The sequence below is a fragment of the Clarias gariepinus genome, chromosome 15 (genome assembly GCF_024256425.1).
Source record: "Clarias gariepinus isolate MV-2021 ecotype Netherlands chromosome 15, CGAR_prim_01v2, whole genome shotgun sequence".
In the NCBI taxonomy this organism is placed as follows: Eukaryota; Metazoa; Chordata; class Actinopteri; order Siluriformes; family Clariidae; genus Clarias; species Clarias gariepinus.
In genome coordinates, this window is record NC_071114.1 from 12,700,558 (window position 1) to 12,721,505 (window position 20,948).

At 38.7% G+C, this 20,948-nt stretch overlaps 1 protein-coding gene across 2 annotated transcripts in view; it reads right to left on the minus strand.

Annotated features, from left to right (window-relative positions):
* wwtr1 (WW domain containing transcription regulator 1) overlaps positions 1-20,948 on the minus strand; it is a 39,976-nt gene that overhangs the window by 13,169 nt on the left and 5,859 nt on the right. For both annotated transcript variants that reach the window (XM_053513248.1, XM_053513247.1), the window contains exon 2: positions 3,707-3,849. In XM_053513248.1, coding sequence (XP_053369223.1) covers positions 3,707-3,849 — 143 coding nt within the window. The remainder of the gene's footprint in view (positions 1-3,706; positions 3,850-20,948) is intronic.

The window sequence follows — 20,948 nt, forward strand, 5'->3', positions numbered from 1 at the left end:
ATGATATTTAAAAAGAAAGAAAGATAGAACTATAATGTGTTGTCTGGTTATCATAAACTTTTTTATCATTTCCTCCTGAAGAGAGCCAATAGTTCAAGTTGATTTAGCAGAATGCTTGCCCTAGGCTCTTCCCAGCCCTTCACTGCAGGAGAGCCAAAATTTTCTTTTATTAAAAGAGACCACCACTCCTAAACTAATCTTCCCTTCAGTCACACCCACCCATCCACATGAACAGACACATAAATCCAGGCATTTAGCTGTAATAAGTTTCACATACATGCACACACACTCATGCGCGCACGCACGCACACAAACAAACAGCATGCAAATTAACAGGCAAAAAAATATATATAAAAAATCAATTTCATAATCAGGGTTGTCTGTTCTATAGCACACCCAATAACAGCTGTGGCTTGACTATGTAGTGGATAAAAATGAACAGTGATCTCAGAATAGATGCTATGGGCTGCAGCAAATCATTTCCCTTCTCCCATTTCTACTCCAAGCTCAGATCTAAGCATGCTTGAGTTCATTAGCAGATGCCTTCATGTTTGCTCCTTTCTCACTGGGTAGTGTAAAAGGTGAGTAGGGAAGGATTCTGGAAAAGTGGAGATGGACAAGTGAGGTGGGATTGGAGGGGTGTAAAGGCTTGTAGGATTCAATTTGCTGCTGGTCTGCGTCCAAGAAAAGCTCAAGAAGGGAGGGAACGTGGGGAGGGTACAGTACTTACTGAGGCGAGAGTCCACCCGGGGGTCGAGCCACGATGTGCTCTGGGTTTTGTGGTCAATGAAGTAAATTTCTATCTGAGGTGTGACTGCCTGCTCCCAGCCTTCCGGCAGCTGTCCTGTTTAAGCAGCAACAGCACAACAACAGCTCCAGATCAACCAGGTGTGCTTTTAGCATTTCTTGCTTATGATTTGGTGCCTACGCATCTCAGGGCTTAATTTAATCAAATGAAGAACAGGAGTTAAATTCATCAACACAAAACATACACTGTATCCGAACTGAGATGCAACTTCTGAGATGCGCTATCCTGTAAACACAGCCAAATCAAATAAAGTCAAACTAAAGTTTGCCATTGTGTAAATCCATAGCCTAGAAGTGTTCGGAGACTAGGGGGGAAAGGTAACGTGTCAGGCCCTGCACAGAGGAGAAAAGAACAAAGCAATGGAAAAAATCCATCAAAACAACAAAGGGAGCAAGAAATCCCTTCTTGACAAGTGTGGGATGTCAGCCAGCAAGCTAGCATTGTTCTACTGGAAAAATGGAGGAGGGAGTTGGGGGATGGACTGTACTGAGAGGAGAAGAAAGAGAGAAAGAGAGAGAGAGAGAGAGAGAGAGAGAGAGAGAGAGAAAAAGCAAGAAGGCTAGAGAGACATATGGGAATGAGTAATATTGATCACTAGGTCTAGAGCTTTATATGGATAATCCATTGTTCATTCCCTAGGACTAAGATGTCCGTCATGGTGTCTGAAGGCATCTGATACAGCAGCACACATGGTAGACAGAAGTTTTGAAATAACATTGCTGGTTTATCATGCTTATTTAAACACTCCATCCAGCAAAAACTGCCAAACAACTGTTGCTTTCTTTGTCACTTAGGTGGCAAATAGAAGGACATGTGTCTTTATCATGAGTAAACTTCCTGACCTGGAAAAGTGAACAAAGGTGTTCCTCCCCTTAACTCATATGACCTGACAACTACTTGTATCTTAAATGTTTTCAACCCAGGTCTCAAGACCCACTACCCTGAAGAGTTGTACATTTCTTAACTCTGGACTTACCTGATCAGCTAATTATCAAGCTCTCACAAATTGGATTAAACATGTTGGCAGCAAAGAAATACCAATGCATCCACAAATGCAACTTAAAGGTACCCTCTGTTTACTTTTTCAGGTGAAAGCAACAGCCAAATATACAGTACAGTGCAAAAGTCTTGATTCACCCTCATTTCGTAATAAATTAAATTATATCAATTCAATTAAAAAAATGGAAACAAATACTCCACAGTGACAGGCTACAATGTAAATAAAGATCAAATTTAAAAATTGGTTGTTTATTTAATTGTTTTTTAAATGCTTGAATGCTTCATAGGCCACTGCGTGGCTAATAAAACAAAAACATTCCTCTGAAACTGGTCAGGTACAGAGAATGGACTGAAAATGAACGTGCTAAAAAATGAAAGCCAAAATGTCCTTCAGGAAGCCTGAAAAACTACTCCTTGAGACTACATTTTTGGAAAAAAAAAACAACAAGAAAGGGAAGGCACAAAACTTATACACAGTACTGTACATATCCTTAAACGTACCATCCCAGTAACAAGTTACATTTTTGAGTGCGTAAATAAACAGTGGTCAGAGATTGGTATTCCTGATGGCTATAGGCGCAGGTTAGGCTCTCTATACTTTTTATTACTGAGAAAACATTAATGTTATAAGCACAAATGTAAATAGTCCTTTAAATCTGCTATCCTTTAATCTGCACAATATTTTTATACTTCCAGAATAAGCATCTTTCTGTTTTCCATCAGAGTTTTTTTTTTTTTTTTCAAGTAAGATGTGGCACATCTCCATAAACACAATGTCTGAACAAGTCCAGCAGGGTGGTGTACTCATTGTTCTTTCAGGCTAAACAACTCTGTTCACTAAAATACGATAAGGAGAGTAGCGACTACTTCCTCTTGCTTTAACTGGAACTCATAGTGCAGGTTCATGTAAGAATCCAACGAGCACAATGACCACTAATCCATCCAGTTTAAATACTTTTCACCATAACCCATTAAATTTAAAGCCATTACAGTTGTGTTCCTAAAGATCGGGTTTAAAGCTCAGTACAACTTAATATAATAAAAATTAAAACAGAAAAAAATGTTTTAGCTCATCTGATAAACATATGAACTGGATGATGTGTGGCTCTCTCCATCTCTCTCGCACTCTTTTTCTGGAATCCCTTAAAAGGCTGGCAACAACATGAGACACACCTTTTTTCCATTTCATCACAAATCAGGATTTGTGAGGAGAAAAGAGTCAAACAAGGCAAACGCATTTGGAAGCAATTTGCTGTTCTGGCTTCATGAGGAGGGAAAGAGATCCAGCTTATGCCACTGGCCAGAGGCTCACTGTGTCTGTCTCAAGAACAAACGAGACATCTCACGCTACAGAAAGACTCTGAAACAGCCAGGCTCAGCACTGTCTCACAAAAATACCATTAAATCAGACATATTCCACATGTATTCAGTCTGTCCAAATATGACTGTTCTCACAAAAAGTCATGTTGTAATTGTGTGTTACTTTTTGTAAAAAAAAAAAAAAAAAACGCAACATTTTTGTGTTTCTCTGACATCATGTCATGTGCTATTATTGGGTATGATTAAGATGAACGTAAACATAAGTAGTCAACTTACAATAAATGAAAATTCTCTTCTTCTTGACAAGTAGCTATGGAAGATTAAGGATGTCTGCACCTGCTTCTGGTTATACTATACACTTCGATTTTCCACTACAACAATGACTGTTGCGATTCCTTGAGCTCTGTTCGACTGTTACAGCGATCAAACGAAATCAGTCAAACTCTCCGCAAAGCTAAGGATGTCCTGTCCATTTATAACACTGATATGAGAATATTTAAGTAATATTTTATCTTAAAGGGTCTTGAAAGAGACAACAATGTTCCTGAAGGAGAGGAGAATGATTGTCAAGACTCTCACCGAGGTTTGGCTGTGACAGGGTCATGGAGCGCCCCTGTACACCACCATTATTGCTGGTGCCCTGCGCATGGAGACTCATCTGATTCATGCTGGCTGCCATGGTCTTGCGAGGATCTTGCCATGTAGTGATCTTCTCAACATGACTACAAAGAGAAACACAGACATGAATAAAATTACCAGACACAATTGCAGACCTGCTCTAGTTGAAAATTGTAACTCTGGAAAATTATTATTATTTTATTAATTAATTAGGAGATTTAGGATTTTGTATATGACCATATTAACAAAATTATCAGTACGAAAGCCTGTGACGATTTGTAGTAAAGATTTCCTTAACAAGACATTTATTTAGCATTTATGGTAAGAGTGTTTGTGACAGTCAGTAGGTTTTCTGTGTTTTCTAGGTAACATGACAAGCTTGCTTGATTGTCCTATTTAGAAATTTAAAAAAAGTAGATGCTTAGGTGGGAATAATTGATTATAGCTATAACCTGAAACATAAGCATAGCTTAAATGCACAAAACAAAACAGTCTTTTAAGGTGGTCAAGGCCATTTACAAATTTTAAAAAGTGTTACTGATTTCTGCACAATAAGGTATGACTGAGTAAAGTTGCGTTGTTATGAAAAAAAAATCCTTAGTCTCTTACGGTGAACATGCATTAACCCCATACAAATATAAATATATTGAATGTATGAGTTATTTACCCAGATACAATACAAAGGGTCACTTAAAGTCATGATTAGCTTTGTAGTCACGGTTACACTGTGAAGTATGAGCTTGAGTGCATTTCCTTGAAGGTGATTGCTACACACCACATACTATACACGCCAGTGTATCCTACAGCCTTGTAGTGGTTTTCTTGGTTTCTACTGTGAAATTTATTTGGTCCTCCTCCTGGCTGCCCCCTTGACCTTGCCGAATGAGAAAGGTTTACAACACACACACACACACACACACACACATCTTTCACAATACAACCTGCTCAACAGTTCTCTTGGAAGTCTGTCCCAAACTACACCTGCAGGTACCTAAACACTACAAGCACCTCATGAACATTAAACATAAAGGCAGTAATCATGTGGCGTGAAAGGGCATTAAAGCTGATTACGTTTCAAATGAAGGTTTGTATCCAAAGGATTTAGATGCCTCAGTTGCACAGGCTTGTTTGTACACAAATCCTGTTGAGTGCATAAATCCAAGGCGAGGCAATGTCGGTGGAAGCAGAGTGAGTCACCGCACGCATAAAAGGCCTCAAGCCCAGTGTGACTCACTCAGGCTTATTTACAAAGCACTGGTATGATTAGCCCGTTTCCTGCCACTCTGCTGCCTGGCCTTGGCAGAGCAGGAAATCTGCTCTCTGGAGCATCACAAAAACAACAAGCTTTTACAGACAATATGCAATTTATAGGTATAAGGTACTAACAGATGTAAAACAATACATAACGACACACCAGAACCTGATGATACTTGTGGAAAACATTACAGTAAAAAAAAAAAATCAAACAGCATTACTAAAAAAAAAAAAAAAGCCAAGGGGGAATAATAACATTTATAACATAAATATGACAATTATTTATTGTCATAGCTAAGAATTAATTTCAGAAAGAATCAGGAAATATGCAAAAAAAATAAATTAATAAATCCCAAAGAAATCTATTTAAAAAAAATGGACGACAGCTCAATTTTTGGATGAAACCCATTTTATTATGATTACAAAATAAAATTAGCCAAGTCTTCTGACTTAGCTAATGTCGCTCATAACTTTATTCACTTTCAGTCACAGATGAAACTTATCAGGGTAGGGGGATCTGGCCTCGTCTTTTATTTCTTTTGGTGAAGTTCAAGCTATCACAGGACATTGTAGTAACTGCTTACATTTCTGTCCTCATGTGTATATGAAAAAAAAGAAAGTGATTTTAACTTAAAAGTGTCATCTTTACACTGTATAATTATGCAGTAATAACACAACTTATAAGACTTGAAGCCGAGTTTGTATGCAGCTGATAAGTGAAGCTAAGAGTTTGTAACGTGGGACATAGTCAGCAAGTTCTTGCACAAAGTTTCAGCTATAAGCAGCAATATGATGACCTCGCTTTGTTCAAAAAAAATTATTAATTGTGTCTGGCTTATCAGCTTTAATTACAGACATTTTTAACTGGAAGCCATGAATTAAGCAGGACAGAAATATTTGCTCTATACTTGGCTTGCTTTCTTCATTTAGTATGTTTACATGCACAGTTAGTTATTGCTTGACTAGGCCATATAATTAAACTTTCCTATCCCTGCTATGTATGCCTGCCCCTGCTATGATAGGTGGGAATATGACAAATTTCACCTTGCTAGTATTGTATTCCCAGTTGACCCATTACTGTACATCACAGACCAAAATAATTGACAAACAAGTTAGTTCAAGGCAAACTGGTAGCATGTCGAGCAATTTACTTTACTTTTTGTACAAATGTCAGTCAGCAAATCCCTTCTTGGCCAATGTGTTGTGAAGCAAGTAGTGGGAACAAGTAGTGCATTATATACCACTGTAAAGCACGTTAGGTTTAAACATAAATACTTGGCGAAAACTTTTGTCGCGCGTAAGTCAGTTAGGAATCAGGTAGCTTTCTTTTTCTAGTTGATGAACTGTTTTCTGGGCAACTATGAATAAAAACTCACAGCCTATATACGTAATCTGCTTGGCCCTGAGCGGCTGGCCTATGGGCACAATGAGTAGAAAAACCCACAGTACTCTCTGCTCCACGGTGCCGTGTTTATGCCTTGGCTCAGGTGACTGCCTGCATGCTTTCCCCGTATGAACCTGGGTTTCCTTGCACTGTCTAAAAACGTGCAGGCAGATAATTTGTGATAAATCCTGTTAAATTCTCCACCTTGGTCTGAGAATGACTCTGGATCCACTGTAATACTCACCAGCAATTAAATAATAATCAGTCAATCAAAAAAACATGTTCCTTTCCAAATCTCTGACCAAACATGCTGGTAAAACCTACTGCTTCCTGTTAAACATGTAAAAATAAAGGCATTCTCTGTATTTTTGGTACGTGTGTCCACAATTCTATCTCCATGTTTTGCATTAACACTGTACTGGTTAACAACTCAAACCAGGACTTCCAGGAAAAATGTCAACAGTGCCTGATTTGTTGATTCTCAGGCAGTGTGTTCCCATCCACCGAGGGAAGATTTATGAGAAGCAGAGAATGGTGGGGGATGGGGCAGCAGTCTGTGAGGCCTAAGGGCCTGGGTGGAGCAGCTGTCCATCCAGCAGCTGTGGGATTATGACCCCAGGCCTAGAGATCCACACTGTGCAGGTCAACACAGTCAACTGTGTCCTGGGTCAGGTCTAAAAAGGAAAAGGAAAATGGCTAGTAGAAATGAACAGTCCTGGTATGCTTTAAAACAAAAAAAAGTTTCCAAAGGCATAGTTGAGGGCTTCAAGTCTGCTAACAACCTGCTCTGATCGAATGCAGAGACAAACTGAAGGAACATTATGTGACATAAGATAAATGCTTCCCCCCCAAAAGAGTACACCTTGTATGCCACTCGGCCCTGTTTCATTTTGTCCTAAATATTTGCTTGGATGCAAAATACAATATTCATAAAAACGCAAAAAAAAAAAAAAAAAGATCTTTCTTTTAGGATTTTAGAAAATGTAAAGCTGAAATAAAGCAGGTCCAAAAAAAGGAGGCATTAAATAGATAAGATTGATAGAAGAAATCTGCATCGAGAGCCACCTAAGCTTCACATGGCTAAGCTTGTGCGACAGTAGTGATCTGTTTAAAGAAGGACTTAAAACACACACACAGTGGTTGGGTGCTGGATCTGGGGCAACATCAGGGTTGAAAAAACAACGGCCAAATGGACACAACACCTTAGAGCTGGGCGTAATGTTAGTGTGCTAGCACTGGAAAGTAAAACAGCCCTAAGGGATCTAAACTTACACAGACAAGAGCACACACACACACACACATTTAAAACCACAGCCTCTGTGTGTGTGTGACGAATGAGATTCCCCACCAGCAAAAGCAATCACTTGCACCACACACCTAGACGTAAACATTCAGGTCATGCCTCAGTGAGAGGTGTTTAAAGACACAGGAGTAGGCACAGTTCATGGTCCTGACTGCAGTGTTTCACTCGCACCTTGTCAGTCAACTCCAGAATAACTTTCTCTCTTTCTCTCTGCTTCAGTTCTATAGGCTGCGATAAACAGTCTCTACACCCAAGTGACAAGAACCTACTGGGAAACCTGCTGGGTTTTGAATGTCTGGAGCTTTTCATGGAAGTTATGGTATTTCTTTTCTCAGAGTTTTTTTAAACGCCATTGCATGGTTTTGTTTATCCTGTAGAAATCTTTTAAATTAAGCAAATTGTAAAGGCTTATTGCATTAAAGCCAGTTAAAGTTTTCAAGTTTCCTTATTAAAAATCCTGAAATCCTTGTAATTATGGTTAAAAATTGAAAGAAAAAAGACATTGTCAGTAAACATAATGATGTTAATTAATTACAATAATTTGACTAACATTTATGAGGCATTTTACCAAAAAAATTACCAAACGTCTACCGAAAACTCTTTAAATTGTAATGAATCCCTTGGTCAACATCTCAGACATCAATAGCAAAGGTACAATAGCATTTGTGGGAGAACAATAAAATCAGAAAAAGGGAGCACAGTCAGGTTTTACCAATACCAAGGTCTGTAAAAATGGATGAATGTTTAGTCTCAGTCATGGTTTGCTTCAAGAAAACAGGGTTTGGCAAAACATGCTTAAGGTTTTAGCTTGCTTAAAAGATTCCCATAGCAACCTGTTCAGATTCATTGCAATCAAATGTAAGAAACAGAAAAGCAGTACGGGTTCTAGATTGAAGCTGAAACCTTAAAACTTTATGATCTTAGCGAAAAATTTAATTACCTTTAATTATTCTATTACAATATTATTTGTTAATAAAGAAACAGAAGGGATCACAGTCAGGTTTTGTCATTAAAAAAACAACTATTAATTTCATTCATTCATCATATAATTTATAATTATAAACACACAGCACAAAACATTGAATATTTAGCTAAGAGGTTTTAGGGTGAATTTACATACTGCAGTGTTCAACAATATCAGTATCAGTTTTGTAATAACTGTTAAATAAGACGTACAGTTGTAACGAGTGATGCTATAATAAAAGACAAAAAGTTCAATCTGGGCTGTAGGATGAAATGGTACAGCTCTGCAGGTTAAATTACAAGACTATAAAAAGGCCACTTATGCAAAAAGATACGCTTCAGAACTGGAATTACAATTTAATAAGGTGGAGTGAATAAAATTTCTTTCAGGCTGAAAGAAGTTTCAAGTTTGTGTTAAGATTCTAGGACTCCATATATGCATTCATTATAAAACTAAGCAGTTTAAAATTTGCATATAATTTCAATAGAATTTTTTTTTTTGTCGATTATTAGTAACTACGTTAAACATGTGGACAGTTTGATCTTTAATCAGCTTGTATGTTTTTTTTGTATTTATAAGGAATACAAACAACTATTTCTTTTAAAACTTTTAGTGACTCTTCATTTTCATTTGAGCTGTAAAGGAATGTGAAAGCTGCTCTGACATACTGTGCCCTCATGTCAGTTATTTTACATTCCCTTACCTCGGACTGCTACGGATATGTTTGTTTTAACGTCCCGTGTTTTATTTGTGATGCCTCACATTACTGCTTTTTCATACAAAAAAAATGGATTTAAAATGGATTTTATCTGTCCATTCATCTTTGAAAGTTAATTTTTTTATAGTCTTATAGTCTATTTTCCATGGAGTAATCCATACTGTCGGGTTTCACTTCAGTTTTTCTCCACACTGTCCATACACTGTAACCTATAGCCGAGCCTGCCTTAAAAAACACTAGATTACTGGTATATTAGTGGTATTACTGGTGTATAGTAATGCCTGCTCTAGAATAGGGCAGTATAATATTTACCTACCTTATTGTTAATTGCCTGTTTAATTAATATGGAAATCCATTCTGATTTATTTTGTTTAACTGTGTTTCCTTAAAATTTTTAAAAGAAAGTAAATAAATTTTCTTTTCTTGTTCATGATGCTCAATGTCATAAATGAAAAATTAAAAGAGTAGTAGTAAAAAAGCATTAATTAGATTCAATGTTCCCAAATGCAACTGAGAATGTGGTTGACAGCTGTATTTGCCTAAAAGCTGAAGCTTTCAACCCATCAGTGTTTAAGCTGAGTGCACTGATGAGGAGGTGAGAAAGCTGTACAGACTAAAGGACTAAAGCACTCGTTCAGCACCTGCTATTTAGGTAGAGGTAAAGGTAGTCGGGTATACAGTTGCATACTGTAATAATTTATTTAAATATTCCTGGAACTACATTAGGCTTCAGATCAAAGGGTTTTTCCTTTCTCACTTAAAACAAAAGTGTCAAAATTTATTTTATTATTTTAAAAAGTGAAATATTTTAATTATATTAGAATATGTCCTAACATCTATCAAAAAAACATTTACAGTACAGAAATGTCCAACTTCTGAAAAGTATGTTCATGCACTCGATATTTGGTCAGGATTCCTTCAGCACAAATTATTGCTGGAACCCAGCATCTCCATAAAGCTTCTTAGCAGCTGAAAGGATGAAATGGTCTAAAATATCCTGGTACACGGCTATCTGACCTTTCCATCAATGATGATGGAAACGTCACATTAGACTTTAAGCAACTTAGGTTCTGTCCCTCTCTTCACTCTTCCTCCAGAATTTGAAATTCCATACCAAAAAATTCACTTTTCTCTAAAAGGAGAACTTTGGACCACTAAGCAACTGCCCAGTTCTTTTTCTCCTTAGCCCAGGTAAGACGCTTTATGGCACTGTCTCTAGTTACTAGGCACTAGTAAAGTAACTGATGTAGCCCATTTCCTGAAGACTTCTGTGCATAGTGGCTCTTAATGCACTGACTCCAGACTCCTTACACTCCTTGTGAAGTTCTCAGAAGTTTTTAAATCAACTATGCTTGACAGTCCTCTTCAAGCGTGTTGCACCCCCATTACCTGTTTATAACGTACTTTTTCCTTCCACTCAACTTTCCATGGATATGCTTCAATACAGCACTCTGCAAAGAGCCAGCGATGACCTGTGGCTTACCCTCCTCATGGAGAGTGTTGGCAATTGTCTTCCAAAATACTACTAAACTAGCCCAAGATGTAAAGAGCATTTATACTGGATCTTGTGCCAGCAAAGATGAGAACAGGAATAAGTGTTAAATCCCAAACAGACTGATAATTAAAAATTCATCTTCAAAGCAACAGTAGTTGTGTTTTTGGTGTGTTGTTGTTTGTGGACAGACAGTGAAGCACTGATGCAGCCTGTTGTCTTGTGGCAGGCTTTTCGGTGCAGTTGGGGGCTAAAAATAAGCAGCAAACTGGAGATCCTGGGAATAATCCAGCAGCTGCCACCATTTAAACAGGCCCTGTACTGAGCTTTGCTCTTTGTACACACACATGCCTAAATCAAATGCCTTGACATGTAGATTTATAGCTTAGCATATAATATAAGGCTATGTAATAAATATATATATATTATTCATTACATTATGTGTGAGAAATGATACTTAATGGCTGGCATTAAGTATTATTAAATAACTTAATTAATTACTTTTTTATAACTGCAGTTTTGGAAATGTTTTATTATTATTATATCCAAGCAATTTGACAACAATATTTTTTAATTATTTAATTTGTGAAAGACACAATGTATGTTTGTTATCCACTTACCGTAGTTATGTTTGATATAGAGTATCTACAAAATGAGACAGTTCCTGCTTTGCTCCGATATTGCAACTATTAAAAGAGCCGCACAAGGTTCTTTTTTGTCTTTTTAAGGTAATAATGTTAAGCAATAATAATGGGGGAATACACAACATGTTTTGTTACGGAAAAAGAAAAACACACACACACAAACTACAACATCCTAAGTCCCGAAGACCATGTCTGAACTCTTTTACAAACTGCAAAACATATCTTAAAAAAACATCACTATATCAACAAATACAAATAATTTTTAAACCGTTTATGTGGAAGGTCTACAGTACCTACAAGTGTCTTTGCAGCATGTTACTACAGAAATGTACACATATTTGGGCAAGTTCCTAAAGATAATCCTTACAGCTGAAACTACTGCCAGAGCTGCAGTTATAGAAAATGAATAAGAACCTTCTGATCAATACACAGTATTACCAACGTAAATCATAATAACCTTTAACCTTAACCACTGGAAACTAAATAGTTAACTGCTCAGCATTCCTAGACTGGAGCTTTAGCGTCCTGGCCTGAGTCATATCTCGGGGAAAGATTTAAAAAAAATTGAATACACACCCAAAAGACGGAGCTGGAGGCACTATAAACCAACAGAAAGTTCTTAGAAATGTGCCCACCACTTCAGTCCAGGTGCACATTTCATGCAGTGATGCACTGACCCAATTGACCTCCACCAGACAGTGAAAAAGCAGACACTTTTTTGTGTTCTGGTTCTTTGGGATAAAACTGCCAAAAGAACGCTAAATCCCAGCCTCCTCCCCACATCTGACAGTGCTTCTGATTTCTAATTATATGCTGCAGAACCACAGTCAGACATAAAGGCACGTCTTACTTTCATCCTCGCCCATGGTCCAGACTAAGAACTCTGGGGACGGTTACAGCTTTTAGACAAGACTGGTTGACTCTGGAGAAGCGAGATCAATTTAACTCACACAGATATTCAAAAAAACTGAACTCACTGCACTATGATGGCCTAAGAAAATGCATCTGGCACTACACATACTATATAGACATTTGTAAAATTGATTGGCCTTAACATATGACATGACATTGGTTTGGATAAAAATTCTAACTACAGGTACTGGCCTTTCCTGCTCACCTTGCTTTTAGAATGCCAGTTATAAAACCTCTTTCATGCCACCTGCTATGCTCCCCATGAGCTATCGTTGTAAAAGAGGGAGTGTGCTTAATGTAACGTGGCTTAGCTAAACCAGTGGTATTCTCCAATTCTCCAAAAGGGACCAAAATGACATCAGAGCACTGGTATGAGGGTTCTCGCAGCCACCGAAAATGAGAACAAAAAGCAGAGGATCTACTTTCCCAATTAAGCCATTCTCAGGTTACTAGGGGTTTTACCCCCACTGTCACTAGCACAATAGCCGCTCCACTCAAAGCACAGGGACGCCGAGGCAAAGGGCGTCGTGAAGCTGTCTAAAAGACGGATCATGAGGGGTCAGATTCAAATGCTCAGAATTGTTGCGCCACAGCAAGGGGCACCAGCTGGAAATTCTGGAATTAGAAATATTTAATTGAATTTTAAAATGCAAAGGAGGGGAAGGGCAGGAAGTGGAATGCGCTACTAATTATAGTCATCTTAACTGCTGCCATGCTGCCAGTTCTGAAGATGGAGCACAAGTTTGAAACCTTCCCCAGGCCTGAGGCAAGTTATGGCTAGTGCTGTCGAGCTTGATCATTAATGTTTGCCATAAAAAAAAACATGCTACCGAATATTGTGGAGGAATCTGCTGGCACATTCAAGAGTTAGATGAATAACATATTTAAAAGGTCTTGTTGTGAAAGCTGACTTAAGGAGTGATGCCAAGCGTACTACTCTGAGAGCTGGACAAAAATATGCATTAGAAGAGGACACCTTAGCTATTCAATCTGTCTTGTTTGTATATGCCCAAAGCACTAAATGCTTATATGGTTCAGTGGAAAGTTGAACCAGCTCCCCGTCAGATCTTCTTCAGCTGTTTTAGAGGGTCTGTGAGTGACTCCTCTTGTTACTAGTTAGGACAACTGGCTGGGTGAGAGCAGCCAGAGCCAGGCAGCAGCTGTCGATTGGTAAGCTAACTATAGACCTGGCACAGATTTGCAAGAGTTGCTTACGAGAGAAGGAAAGAGGGAAAGAAAAATGCCTCCTTCACCCAGCGTTAATGACAGTGTTGTCACTCACCTTGCCAGCCCACTTAAACAAGAAAAACTAGCTCAGGTTATGAAACCCCACACATTAGTGCTTTGTCTGCTTATTAGCCTCCTAGAAGTCACAAGTATTAAGTCTCCTCACATTTTGAATTAGCTAAATGGAAATCTGCTCTCCAGTTAGCATCTACTAAAATCAACACTCCATGAAGCTCAGTTTTTTACTGTTCAGTTTCTTAAACAGTAAAAAGACGCTCAGATTATTATGTTATTACAATTAATGCTCGCTGTTCCTTGAAGCTAGAGCAACAGTGCATTTGATTTTTTTTAAAACCATCCAAACATCAGTCTGTCTCTATTTTCTGTCTTGCTTGCATTGCGATGACAATTCATACAAAAGCTTTATTTAGAAATATCCTATTCGTACCCATAATGATCCAAAGCTGGACACTCTCCCAGTTTCTGAGACAGTCTGACCAATGACTATAGTCTAACAACAAGTGGATTGTGTCAAGCAATATAAAAGAACAGCGATCTGATCTCAATTTCAACTAAACCCTTTTACTAAGCACCCTTTTCAAGCCACTGGGAGAACTCATGGTCCATCTATAAGGCACTTGAAAGATACAACCAAGGCATTTCTTGATGTCATTCTGTGTGGGAGAAACAAAGAAATGAGAACCTTTATTGTTTATTTATTCTGATGTCCTGTATGAGGGGTATGAGGGTGAGACCTTCATGGAAGTCAGATTGATATGCATTTCACTACAAAAACAAGGTTTTAATAGACACCAAAACTCATCTTGTCATGGAACTCCATAAACCAAAGGATAGTAAAAATTCATTAATTGGTTTATTCACCTTCGGTAATTGTTTTATCCTGGTCAGTGTCACTGTAAATCCACCCTGGATTGGATGTTAGTCCATCAAAGGGCACAATGCACACTTTCATTGACACCTATGGGCATTGCCAATTTACCTACTGGCGTGTATTTGGGAGATGGGAGAAAACTTAGATAGCAAAATGAGCTTAAGATTGAACAACATATTGTAGAGCTGTAGTATGGCAAGACTGCACAACTGTCACACACCATACAAAAACAAAATGTAAAAAAAGCTGTCAGAGTTTGATAAGTGTGCAAAAATGAGCTCTTGTAGTATCATATAGGCTTTCGGGATGCAACAGTTGCTAAGAGAAAAACTTGAATTTCTTACAAAAGGTGAAAGTTCCAAAAAGCTTGGCAAAATATGAATGCATTAATTAGGCATAGCGGAAAAAAGAAAACCAGGATTGTGTATGTGTGTATGGGTGTGTATGTGTCTGTGTGTGGTGGCTGAGTGACCTTGAAGAAAAGCTGGACCTAAACTCGTAAGGAGGAATGTTGTGGTTCTGTGGCATGCTGCAAAAGGCCAAGCCTGAGCCGCATTTTCAACATCACCCTGACAACAAGGCACTACCAGTCGCACATTCTTGGATTGGACATTAACATAAAAACAGCTTTTATACCTCCAGAACTGAAAAGCCATCGGTACTGCTAGGTTAATTGGAAACTGATTTTTACATGAATAACTTTTGAACTGCTATGTACGCAAAATCTCAATTGGCCCATATCAGCAAAAACAAAATTTAATAAATAAAAAGTAAAAAAGGACTCCCAAAGTCAGGTTAATATATTGAATAATTAGAAGTAATGAATCTGGGGAACAACGTCTCTGAATTTGATCATGCAGTTGGATCTGTTAAAACCTGGACTAGCAAGCATTTAAGATTTTTAATTTAGCCAGTGTGCCAGGAACGTGCTGAATACATCAACAATCTCCTCAGAGGATGGCTGCCAGGGGGATCTTTGGACTAAACCAGGCTGCCAAGACAGCCGCTTTTTGTGGACGGGCCGGAAAAAAGAAATGCTCCGTCTGCCATGGAAAACATGGTGTGAGTGAGAGACTTTGTGGGCCATGTGGACATATTCCCTCCAAGATAAAGAGCAAACCGTCTGCTGCCTGTGAAGTGACCCCGAAGCTGGAAGACGCTTGTGCACTAGGCCCCAAAAAAAAATCACCAGAGCCAACATTGCAAAAATTAAACACAACTCTGGAGTTGAATTTTGGGAATGTGAGCATTTGAGCGGAGTGTTTGACTTGAGTGTTTGAGCAGAATTTGAGATTAAGATTTCAGTTTTAGAATTTGAGTTATGGATTTGAGCTATGCATTTGAGTTGAGGGAGTGTTTGAGTTGAGTATTTGAGTGGAGTAAGTGTTTTGATAGAATGAGTGTTTAAGTTGAGCATTTGAGCTGAGTAAACATACAAATCACGCATTTGTCTGGAGCTTTGAATAGTTTTTTTTTTTTTTACCCTCCAGCCTAGTTCTGGTTAATAAATTGTAATAAAATAATGAATGAAATCTTTCCATGATTTTACCAGAGTTTTTACCAGACGTTTCCTAGGGCTGAAGAGTTCCTCTCTTCAAGTCCACACATACGTTAGCCAACAGGGAAACAGAACCAGCTAAGAGCCACTGCTTTGTGAATTGTGCTACAATACATCCAGTGAGGGCTATAAAACAAAAGAGCATTTCACACGAAACCCCCATTAACACTGGATGGCACACTAGCCCCTTTCTCTCATCCGGAGAAAGTACAAATAAAAAGAGTGGATTGATATTAGCCTAATGTCCCCATGCACAAAGCACTCTTTGTTAATAATGCCACAGCAGACATGAGAACGAACCTTGGCTCTGAGCCAGTCCCCCACCTCGCTCACTCCCCCTCATGTACCCACAGACCCTCACTCTCTCCTCTGCTAATTTACCGCCTAATATACTTAACCTGTCATTATTAACAGCTCACTTGCATTTTCTCCCATTTGCATCTGCACTTTCTAGCTAAAGTGAGAAAGCTACATGTTTTATATTTTTATTGTAACCTATTGTACATTATAAATTATTCCTTAGATGGAAAAAAGAAAGTTTCCCCTCTCGTATGGCCTGATCCTCACAGCAGCGCACCATTCCACATTATGGAACAAACAGAAATGGCATATTGATTCATTTGACAGACTGCTGAGTGTAACTTGGCAACTGACAGAAATCCAGAGATTTCGCCATGGATTAGACCCATTAAATTGCTTTATTTATTTGACAATTTATTCTGTTAGGAAATAATCTAGTAAAATATTCATATTTAATGTAAATATAATAGAATAATAGTGTTTAAATTGTGTTTAGAGAGCTGTAAACTGAGGAAATGTTCCAAAAATTTTTTTAAATATCTGGAGTAATATTTTCTTGCTCAAAATTTTTTATTTTATCAAGATGAACCTGGATCATATAGCACAATTATATTCTCACACAGGAAGTACTTACAGAGACTACTACGATATTCCAAACATACAAAAGACAGTACAGGGGCCACTATGCATGATGGGTGCATTGCTGTACATGTTTAACTTCTTACTCTGCCTCATCAATCACTCTGAAATCGAGTCAATCTGAACTTATCAGACCACATGACATTTTTCCATTTCTTCAAAGCCCAATCCTTATGCTCTCTAACAAATCAAAGCCTTATGATTAGCACAAGTGGTGTTCTAATAGTAACACAGCTGTTTGATCCCAATCCTGTGAGTTCTCATCACACTGTGTGTGTATGGAAATGGTCTTACTTTCACTATTAAACATAGCTATGGTTTTTACTGTTTCTTTTTTTACCATGCAACTTCACCAAATGTTTTAGTGATCTCCATTCATGATTTTCTTCCGACCACATTTTTTTCCCACAAAGTTGACAGTTCAGCACCATCCTTCCAGGTTTTGATAATGTGTTGAAGGGTTTTTAACCTAGTTCCAGCAAGTTCAGATCTCCTTAATTGTCTTCTTTGCTTGATGCAGACCTATTACTTTTACTGTTTTGAAGTTGCACCTTTTTTTGGCCATGATCCCCACGCCCATAGCTCCCACCACCAGCCTATAAGATAGCCTATTTTTTTTTTCTTGGCTAAAAGTACATAAATAGCATTTCCTGCCTTTATGTTGGTTGTCTTGTGGTCATAATTAAATCTTAGACACTGTCTGAGAAAAAAAAAAAGCTCAAAATGAAATCTGCATGAATTTAACAGGTCAGTATGAGTTGTATATTCAAACCACTTATAAATATGGAAAAAATCTGATTGCAAAAAGCTCATTTCTGCTCATATTGAACAATGCAAAAAAAAAAAAAACACATGGGAGCAGCCTGTCAGAACATAACCTTATCCATAACGGGGACCAGCTGAGACACGTTCCACCCAGAGACGCCATGGCAGCTGACGCCAAATGTTATACTCACAAGACACTGACCTATACGCTAGCAGTGTACTGGATCACTCTGGAGGAAATGCTGCAGGCGTGAGTTAGGGATGAAGCTGGTGCTGTGCTTTGTAGGGGTAATCTGCCTGTGGCATCAGGAGGCCCACAGGCTGCATATGCTCAGAGCTTGCAGCTATGCAGCCGTACCGGTTTTATTTTTAACACCTGAAGTTTGGATGGGTGTCCTTTCATCAAAGAGGAAGACCTACTTGGATAACATCAACAAGCATTATCTTCTTGGAGCTTCTCTGTGAGGGGGATGGAAAAATTCTTAAGTGTTACCTGCCAATTGAATCAGGCCATCCAATCGAGTTTGATGTGTGCTTGTTTAATGATGTGTATAATCGGATTCCAACAAAGTCAGTAAACCCAAGGAATTCCGTCATCCTCGCTTTTCACCTACTTTATGGCCAACCCCCATTCATAACTCACACTATGGCGACTGGAATGCAGCTGCGTCGGTTCGGGTTCAGAGAGATCAGGAGCATGTCAGGGCCCCTCCTCAAGATCACATTCTCACTTCTCACTTCTGTTTATTTGATTGGACAATAAGAATTAGCTCATGCTCAAGTTGGCCCTCAGCAGCATGTCCTCTGTGGCTGGAGACACGTCACACGTGACAGGGTGACAGTTGCCTGAATCAGGATGGACCTCTGCCTGTGCCCTGCTCTCTGATCAGTTCCAAAACAAACGCGGCCGCACGCATCGGCGTGCTGAATGAAATGCCGGCAGTATAGAAAAGCAGGCGAGGGGTCGCCGAGAGATTTTCTGTGCTGCGAGAACAATACACCCACATAGCTGCTGCTCACATTCCAGGCTTCATGAATAGGCAGCGCGCGCAAGAGAGAGAGAGACAGAGAGAGACAGAAAAATGGAGGGAGGAGTCAGAGAATAAGGATCCTCCCACTTACAGGAAATCCCACACAAGAGCAGCAAGGAGAAAAAAGTAACTGCTTCTGATGTTATTAAGCAAACCTTTAAGGCTAAAAACTAGAGTTAATGATAAACTCTTTAATATTTGACTTAATGAGGACTGAAACTACATGTACGACAGTATAACAACTTCATTTCTACACCTGTTCTTACCTCCAAAAAGTGTGAAATCTGACATTCTTTTAGAGAAATAAATACTAAACCAAATTTTTCAAACTCTATTCTCCAGACAGACATCTTAGGCTTTCCAGAAATGCCAAGTGTGTTCGGATAGTTACATGATCTTGACTACTTCAACAGCTGTGAAGGTTACAGACAGTCTGACATTATTTAGACATTTGGCAAAAACTGGCAGATGGAATCTTTTTAATGTTTTATTCTTCATTTAAGAAGTTTATCTTTGAGCCTGTTTCATGTTGAGCACTTCAATTAGGCCTAAACTCGATTTAAAATGCTGACAAATGATATTCTGAAATTGGTATTATAATAATACTTTTTTCCAAAAATAAAATGAATCACACCAAAAAAAAAGATTCTATGATCAAACAAACCGCTTTCATCACAGATGGCTGGACTATTTACACATGACACACTATGAAGTGTAGGCCCACTATCGTTTTTCATGTCGAACAAAAAGCCAAAACACAAGACCAGCTGTTTTTATTTCTTTGGTAAAGTTAGTCATATTGTCCATTTTTCCCATTTTTACTGCTGTCTTTGAAGTGACTCATGTTTGTTTTGTTTTTTTTGTTTTTTGCTTCACTAAACCCCAAAAGAGAGGCCGCTGTGTCCCTCCAGCCATTATCCAGGCAAACAAAAGGAAATAAGTGGTTTCATATCCTGTGGACCGAGCCGTCTCTTTCAACTGCATATTAGGAAGGGGAGGGGGGAGAGCACGGAAAGCACCACCGAGAAAAACAGCTGAGCGCACGTGACAAGCACATTTTACAGTCCAGGCTGATGATTTGGAAAATACATACATCAGGAAAAAAATAAGTAACAAATGTGCCCAGTGGTCTTATGTAATATAACCGGCGAGATTAAAAAGGACAACAGAAAAATTTCAACTTCCAGTGAACATGACAATGAGATACCCATGAATACAAGCAAATAGGCAAAAATACAATAAACTGAAATAAAATAAAATACCAACTACAGATAAACAGACCCTGCTTTAGTTCAACTACTGGTGAACTCAGACAAGTGTGTTCTGCCAAGTTTACATCTACTGCATTATAATGATCAAAAGCAAAAGTTCCTGGAAGAGCTTAGACTTGTCTGTTCCACGCTCAGCACTGAGGTCTGTAAACTGACAGAGAGGTAAAAGCACATGAAATGCATTCGAGCACGTATGTGTGTGTGTGTGTGTGTGTGTGTGTGTGTGTGTGTGTGTGTGTGTGTAGTAATCTCCCATCTTCTTTCTAGCTAAAGGCTTCCAGCTGTCTTCCCGTAAAGGGACGTCTGCTGAAGGTCAGCAGCACCATGTCCGAGAGCTGATACGCGGCCAGAGAGCTGCTTCCTTATTTAAAAGTTATAAACCACGGCTGCGTACGATTCACAGTAGCAGTCAAGTAAACAAAGCTCTCTCTGTCCGACACCTCCAGCTTCTACGCAGCCGTTTAAGCAAACTCACGCATATCGGATTATTGACTGACCTGAGCACGTAACTGTTTCCAGACTGCAAACACACACACAAGCTTCTTTACCCTCTCACCCAGCTTACATTAATTCAATCAAAACTGGCCCTCGGTGCATTATGAATAGATCATCTTATCTATCAGGGTGTAACACTCCATGGCAGAGATCACCCATCACTCTCAAGGGTCTCTTTGTTTTTAAAGTGTTTGTAGTGATGGCAACGTGGCTCAAGTTGAAGTCCAAGCCAGAACAAATCACCATTAAAACTTTGCACTTTAAAACTATAGTTTTAGTTCAGGCTCTAAATGACAGGCTTTTTATTTTGGAGAGGAAGCAAAGGTCAGGAATTAAACAAGCGTGGCGTCTGAA